Genomic DNA, 8,073 nt, shown 5'->3' on the forward strand with positions numbered 1-8,073 from the left:
AGGTACCTGGGTGCTGAGGATCAGGACTCGCCTGTCGATTTCATTGACTATCCTGACCTCCAGCACTACCCCACCAAGCTGGATCCCCCTTTGGACCTTGGCGACGACTACCACCAGGATGAAGATGCTTACAGGAAGCCCACGTCATCCAGGGACGCCTCCCCCATCCTCAAACCCACGCCTTACCGCCCCTACCTTGAGGACAACAAGTCCTCCTACACCACCACCACCGCCCTCAACGACAGTTTTGAAGAGCGGGCGGCAGACAGCATCACGGGCCAGGCACGGGGCAGGTCCCCGGGGCGCAGGTCCAGACAGGGTTTGAACCGCGAATCACGCTCCAGCAGCCGCAGCCCTGTGCCGCGCGGATTGTCGGGCGACCGTTTGAACCGGTCCTTCGACGCAGCCACCACCACATTTGAGCACAGGAAAGGGCGCAGCGCTAGCTCCAGCCCAGGGCGGCAGCAGTACCAGGACGGCAGGAGGGGCATCCTGAAGAAGGGGGGCAGAACTCCGCGGGACAGGAGCTGCAGCCCCCACTACTATGGCGGGGCCAGGAGCCACTCCCCACCCACCCGCCTGTCCCCAGACAACAGCAACAAGGACGGCAACTCGGGCAGCAGGAAGCTGATGATGTTCCCCCGTTCCCAGGCCGGACAGATCGCCCGGGACCTTCAACGGGAGTTCGACAAGGAGGACCTGATTCTGGACGGTCTGAGGAAGAAGCACAGCACCAAGTCCTGGTTCGAGTTACAGCTGTAAGTATGCTCCTCCTTCCCTCCTTCTGTCCACTGTTGTTGCCCTTCCCGCTTTCTTCGGCTTTTGTCCACCGCCACCACCATCACATGGACGGGTTGTTTCCCCTGGAGTTTCGCCACACTTGAGCTTGGTAGCTCAGTCAGGGTTCAGGAGTGTTTGCAGCGTGGGCACCTGTGTTTTGTTTGAGTTCCACTCTCTTCCCCCACCTCACGCCCCACTCCTCATTTCCCTTTCGCCCTGACAGTCTTGCCGAAGTGATGCCATTGCTAATGTTTACTACCTGCCCGCACCCTTTTTTATATATATATATCTTTTTTGAAAAAAAATGTTTATCAGATCTAATCTATTCTTTCAAAACTGTTTAATTGTTTCATGAAAAAATATCAAGAAAGGAAATTAAAAAGTAAATGTTCAGAATGTTTTGATTGGAAACTGTCGTTTCTTAATTATTGTAAGAGGATTTTGTATGTTTCAAATTGCATGAGTATTGACATAGGATTTGCAACATACACCACGTTTCTCAATGTATGGGTCATACCCAACAATTAACTTTTCGATATTTATGTTATTACAGTTATGTGGTCATAAAATCTACTTATCATGATTATATTGGTTACATATTTTGACTAGAATAATACAGTTCATTTGAATCTTTTATCTATTTTTCACTCTGAATAATGAGATTATTCTGAATCAATGGCTAGAGGTTGAAGGCCATTGATTTTAAAAATCAAACCTTTATGGCTTTGAAAGAGTTTTACATCAAAGAATGTTACATACTAATACTGTCTTGGATACCGCCAACACACACAAATCATGGTTTTGCCACTTGTCACTGTACACCATTATCAGCAATCACATTACGAAAAAGAAAAGATATGTCACAAACTGATCATCGAAGCACAGGATATCTGGCACAGATTGCCCAACGCAGAATCTGTACAGTAGTGTTGTGAAAGCGTGTGTGTGTGTGTGAGAGAGAGAGAGAGAGAGAGAGAGAGAGAGAATTAATTCACATGGTTCATTTTCCACCAGCGGCTTAAGACTCCCGATATCTCCCAGAAATCGTATGCTTCGATGTTCAGTCTGCAGAAAAGGTCTTATAGCAGCAACAGCGGTGTTTGTATGTCTGTATATGAGCGCTACTGGGTGGTGTGGTGTGAGTGGTTGGGGTGTCAGCATGTTGATGTCTTCTGTGGTGGCTTTGCTCACTGGCAGTGAAGATGCAGACTGCTCTAGTGAAGTTCAGCTGCCGGAGATAGTGGGGTAAGTATGATTATTATGCAGGTGTGTTGCACATGCTTGTGTGTATATAGGTCACTTTGCCCTTGCAGTGTGTACTACTACTCTTGTGTTACTACTCATCATTCTAAAAAAAAACAGAAAAGAAAATCATGTAGTAGTTTCCTTGTCAGCGCTGTATATCATACTGACGGTGTTATTAATTTCGAGCGTGTATTATGTATTCCTAGTCTTACATGTCTTTGTGTGCTTGTTTCTTTTTTCTTTGTTTGTTGTTCTCCTCTTGAAAGTAGGAGAATGGTCCTTTGACTGAGATTTTCAAGTTCTTACAATGCTATATCTAGGTCGCATGTATTTGCTGATCTAAGACACATCAAGTATGTTTTTGCATAACAATTGCTTTGTAAAATGATATGCTAATATATAAGAATAGAATCCATATGTGATATCTAGGTTGCATGTTGTTGTTTTTTTGCAGAACTAAGACAAGTCTAGTATGTTTCTCATAACAAGTGCTTTGTGAAATGTAATGCTAATATCAGTATTGTGAAAAAATGATTATAATTAATTATGTATCAAGGTCGTGTTTTCACATAACAGTTGCTTTGTAAAAGTGATATGCTAATATATTGCGAAAACATATACCCATGATTGACTTCTACTGTCTGATTAATTCGATATAAAAAACAATAAATATTTTATGTTTCTAGCTAACTTTTTTTTTTCCAATGTGATGGTAGTAGAGAAACAGGCCTAGCTACTATAGAGATACATATGAGGAGGAACGCAATTTGAATCTAACAAACAAATAAAAAACATTTATTTATTCATTCATTCAGTTAAAAAAAAAAAAAAAAACAACAAGAGAAAGCAAGCAAACAAACAAAAAACATGTAATGTGGATTTTATTTGTAATGACTATTTTTTTTTTTTTTTTTTTTTTTTTTTGCTGCCCCATCATCTGCACCGTTTCAGTGGCATTACTCCCACGCCGCTCATTTAGATTCCCCCATACACGGCCACACCCGGGTTCGTCCGTCGCAGTTCCAGCGTCGGCAGTCCACAGGGAACCATCGATGTTAGGTCGCCTGGAGGCCACACACCAGAGGAGACCCTGCACTGCTGCTGAGTCACTTCGGTGGTGTTCAGTGGTGCCTGTTCTGACTTTTACGTACTTAGGACACCACCTACTAAGCCCCCTACTAACGACAATTATTGTCGTTAGTCGCGGAGCCAGACTGAGTGAGCGTCCCTCCCAGAGTGGAGACCGCCACCACGTCCCTCAAACAACAGCCCCCGACGAATCCGCCGATACTGACGATATTGACAGGACTCACCCCAAGCACAGAAGTGGAAGGGTATCGAAACTGAGGTCACCATGAGAGCAGGGCATGAAAGGCCACAGACTTTGAGACTATTTTGTTTATATTGATGACGATGAAAGAGGAGGAGGATGACGATGATGATGACGATGTTGCTATGGAGGTCCATTTTGGTTTGGGACTGCGTGACAAGACTATTTTAGACATCACAGTGATGAGACGCGCATTCGCAATGTAAGCTAAATCCCAATTGCAAAGATATAAAACCAAGTAAACACACTCTCTTCCCCCTATTCAGTGCTCACACACACACACACACACACACGTACATACACACAGCAGAATTTTTTGTTCATATTTCGTGTGGAGCACATACTTCGTCTGCTAATTAGTTTGTACAAGAAGCATCTATTTTTTCTTCACCGCATAGTGTCTTCGGTACTCATAAACTGCTGTAGAGACTTGTGTTTCTTTTGTAATTGACATTATAACTTCCAATATTTCTTATGAATCTTGTCATTTCATCTTCCTACCATACATTCATGCACTCTCTCTCTCTCTCTCTCTCTCTCTCTCTCTCACACACACACACACACACACACTCATTCGCATGCGCATCTCTGCTCATTTCTGTTCTTTTAGAAGCCGAATAGACGAGTGCTTCTTTATCTGATTGTCTCTTTACCTTATTTCAGACCACTATAGTTTTATTAGTGTATCACATTTCTTTCAATCTGGAGATATCTTGTACAGCTTGAGAGTTTATGTTTTCATTTATTTGGTTTTTATTTGTTTACTTTTCATTTATTTACTTGTTCGTGTATTCATTTTGTTTGTTTATATCCACAACTTATTCTGCATTTAGGCCTTTTTTGCTGAGAAGCTTTAAGTGTTGTACAAAAGGTAAAACACAAATAAATCTAAACAAGCCTGTTGCATTTAAGTATCTCTGAGTGCTTTTGACAGTTTGGCTGTCACTTCTATTAATTCTATGTAGTGTTGGCCTTTAATTGTTTTAGATTTAGATGTCTGCTGCAGGATCAGATCAAAAGGAAAAACAACAAAAAACAAAACAAAACAAAACAAACAAAAAGTTATCACAAATATTGACAAGTTCATTTCTTGGTCGAAATTAAGAGTGTAGTTGGTTGATAACTGTTTTGATAAATAACTGTTGCTGCCCTTTGAGATTTTTCATTCAATCTTCAGTTGTCCCCCTTTCTTTCACTTGCAGAGAGGGTGAATGAGAGATCAGTATAAAATAATACTCTCTCTCTCTCTCTCTTTCTCTCTGTGTCTTTCTCTGACTCTCTCTATATAATTATATATATTTGCATGGAATTTTACTTGTGATCAGTATGCATGTAAACTTGGAGAGCATTGGTTTTGTGAGTATGAACGATGTTTTGGACGAAGATTTTCTTTTTCTAAAATCCTTGTGTGTGTGTGTGTGTGTGTGTGTGTGTGTCTGTGTGTGTGTGTGTGTGTGTGTCTATGTGTGTGTGTGTCCACCTCGCTGCCTACCCTGCCTGTCTGTCTTGGTTATCTGTTGCATTGCCTGTTGAACAAATTCGTTTGTCTGTGTATCCCAGACTCTTATCTTTAAAAAGATATACTGGCTTTGCAGATTAGATAATATTTATTGTGCTGGACATCTGTAAAAGTTGTCAGTAATAAAGAGAGCGTAAGAAGTTTGCAAAGGTAACTTTGACATTTAATTTTCATCACACCATCTCCTTTCTTTTTCCTTTGATCATGGAAGTAAGTGGGGCTTCAATGTTTGCCGTTGACATGCCATTTCTGTTAATGTGAGAGACTTACAGAACCAGAGATTGCACATGAGTGCAAATTACCTTTCAACTCGATCCCTCTCTCTTTGACTTTATGTGACAGAAAATGTGTATTATGTTTCCCTCTTCAGTCTTTGTCTTCAAAAAGAAAAACAAATTATCCCATCTCATGGTTAATGAGTGGTTTAAAAAAAAAAAAAGAAAAAAAAAAGGCAGTATTTATGCCATAATTATAATGGTCCGTAAGTGGTTTGTAAATAGCAGAATTTTACCCCCCCTCCCTTTTTTCTTTGTCTCTCTCTCTCTCTCTCTCTCTCATACACACACACACACACACACACACACACACACACACACCAAGACGTTACATGTGAAAAAGACATTCACTCATCATGCAAACACACGATCTACTTCGTGCTTTATAATCAACTGAATGATAGTTTATGCTTGGTGCAAGTGTCTTTGCATGATTATTAGTCAACCTTAAAAATAATAGAGTAAGCTGTTTTTTTGGAATACGTGTGATATTATATACACTGTTAAGCACAGAAAGATCCAAATTATTCTTTAAAAAATTCACTTCAAAATCCGAATTATCTTTGATCATCGTCATGAGAATTGTTGAAGCTTTGTTAACAACTTATAAATTTTGTAGATTCTTAAGTTCCTGAATACAGAACTTGAAATTAAAAAAAAGAGTAAGAATTTGATAATGTACTGAACGTACAGAAAGGTCTGGTTGTTATTGTCCTCATTTGTTTTGTGAGTTAATATGAAGCAATACTCCTTTCAGTTCTTGAACGTTTTCCACACGGTTCTAAGTTCTTGAAGAAGTGTATCATGTTACCACCATTACAGAGAGTGTCGTGTTAAATAATGTGCAATGTTTTCCACAGTGTTGTTGTTGTTGTTGCTGTCTTTGATGTCGTTGTTGTTGTTGTTGTTGTAGAGTCCTTACCGATAACGGTGATGTGACTTCAGGTTGTTTTGCAGAGAGGAACACCTGTTGCTGTCGGAGGAACAGCGGAGTTATGCCAACGAACTCATCAAGAAATACACAGGCTTGAAACTGTGATCTGTGATACTATGCAGGTGAGGTATTCTCTGTGTTCTTGCTGTTGTTTTTCGATTGTTCGTCTTTTCTGTTATTAGATAATAAAAAAGGGGTGTTGGAAGGGGGTTGAAAGTTGGAAGGGTGTGTGTGTGTGTGTGTGTGCTTGATGTAATATTTGAGATATGTGAAAAGTGTGTGGCTTTAATTGTGTGTGTGTGTGTGTGTGTGTGTGTGTGTGTTTACGTGAGAGAGACAGCATGAGAAAGTCAATATAGGCTACGTTGATAAGATTTCCTGAACATGTACAAATCAAAGTAGTGATTGTTTGATCCTGGTTCTAAACAACCCCACAGCATGAGTTTATTTAAATAAGACACATATGGAACAAAATCACGTTATATCAAACCACACAAACTGCTCCTTGGTTTTTAAATTTTGACTTTGACTTTGTAGTCATAGAGCCTACATTTTTTTATATATTTTTTTTTTAATGACGCAACTGAATATAATAGTAATTAAGTGAACTCCATCAAATTCAACATAATCATTCTATTCAGGTTATCACTGCTACCGTTGCTGTCGATCATCAACATCGTTATAAAAAAAGAAATAACCACCATTTCTACTCATGTTCAATATAATGTCTTTCAATGTCCCAACTAATTTCAGTTACAAAACTGTCGATTAAACATGAAATAACTAACATCTATTGTTCATTCTGTACGTTGTTACAGGCACTCAGAGACCAGCCCACGCAGCAGTGGCTTCAACTGGAAGGAACCGATTTACGCTGGAAGGAACTGACTTGATGTGCAACGTACCATGTTGAAAAGAAGCTTACCAAAGGACATCACTTGGACACCAGACCAGGATGCCAGACAGAGGAGTGAGATTTAAAGACAAGGACTGTCAAGACAATTAATGAAGCCATCAGAACTACAGAACAGGGGTGACAAGGCCAGCGTATAAGGGTTTCCAAACTGACAATTGCAAAAGCAAACCCAGCGTTTTGATCCAAAGCATTTTCGTCTTTCGAAAATATTATGTGATAATAGCACTGTTTCCAGAATGAAAAGAAAAAGGGTTGTGGCACGGTTATGCATGCCCCCATGTAGATAAAGCTGGATATGTAATATGTGTGTGCTTTCTGAACACACAAACACACACAAACACAAACACACACACAAACACACACACATGCGCGCATGCACCATGTGCACAGGTGTGCACACCTCATTTTAATTAGTGATATAATGCAACCGATAAAGGAACCACGATAACTGTGATAATTATGTAAATATCATAATTATATTTCATTTTAAACTCTTTTATTCAACAATTTCATTGGCGGGGTTTTTTTTTCATCCATTCTTTGTTGAGGATGTGAATGATTCAGATGAACATGATTGTTTGCGTTGCTGTGGTCAATACTTCAGATAGTACTTCTATGTGTATAGAAGGGTGAAGATCGATATACTGAAGTATTCGCTTCTGCTTGTGTATACATAGGCTCGCTTGTACAGTGTGTGGGTGTGGGTGTGTAGGTGTATGAGTGTGTGTGTGTGTATGGTTGTTTGTGTGTGTGTGTGTGTGTGTGTGTGTAGGTGTGAGTGTGTGTGTGTGTGTGTGTGTGTAGGTGTGAGTGTGTGTGTGTGTGTATGTGTGTGTGTAAAATATCAGCAAACCATCCAGGAGCCTACCAGCTGAGCAGCCATTCAGCCTTCCAACCAAGAGTGAGCCAATTAACCAACCATCCTGGCCAATAGCATCACAAACATTTTGAACTTTCTCAGTTTGCACAGCAGATCAGCTGATTTTTTTCTTTCTCCAAATGTGCCTGATTTTATGGATTTTTGTACATCTATATTTGAGCCACATCAAACACTTGTTTACAATGGCATATAGA

General features: G+C 40.2%; 1 protein-coding gene across 3 annotated transcripts in view; it reads left to right on the plus strand.

Moving 5' to 3' along the window:
• The window catches only part of LOC143292372 (uncharacterized), a 49,568-nt gene extending 42,199 nt beyond the window's left edge, over positions 1–7,369 (plus strand). Inside the window, exons 14-17 of one of the 3 annotated variants that reach the window (XM_076602582.1) lie at positions 1–758; positions 1,978–2,025; positions 6,107–6,205; positions 6,902–7,369. The exon at positions 1–758 is cut by the window's left edge and continues 22 nt beyond it. In XM_076602582.1, the coding sequence (XP_076458697.1) occupies positions 1–758; positions 1,978–2,025; positions 6,107–6,188 (888 nt within the window). In that variant the 3' untranslated portion in view covers positions 6,189–6,205; positions 6,902–7,369. Of the gene's footprint in view, positions 759–1,977; positions 2,026–6,094; positions 6,206–6,901 lie in introns of all 3 variants that reach the window. The other 2 variants (XM_076602583.1, XM_076602584.1) reach the window with 2 other exon arrangements.
• Positions 7,370–8,073: the final 704 nt, after the last annotated feature.

This window comes from Babylonia areolata, chromosome 18, assembly GCF_041734735.1.
Source record: "Babylonia areolata isolate BAREFJ2019XMU chromosome 18, ASM4173473v1, whole genome shotgun sequence".
Classification (NCBI taxonomy): Eukaryota; Metazoa; Mollusca; class Gastropoda; order Neogastropoda; family Buccinidae; genus Babylonia; species Babylonia areolata.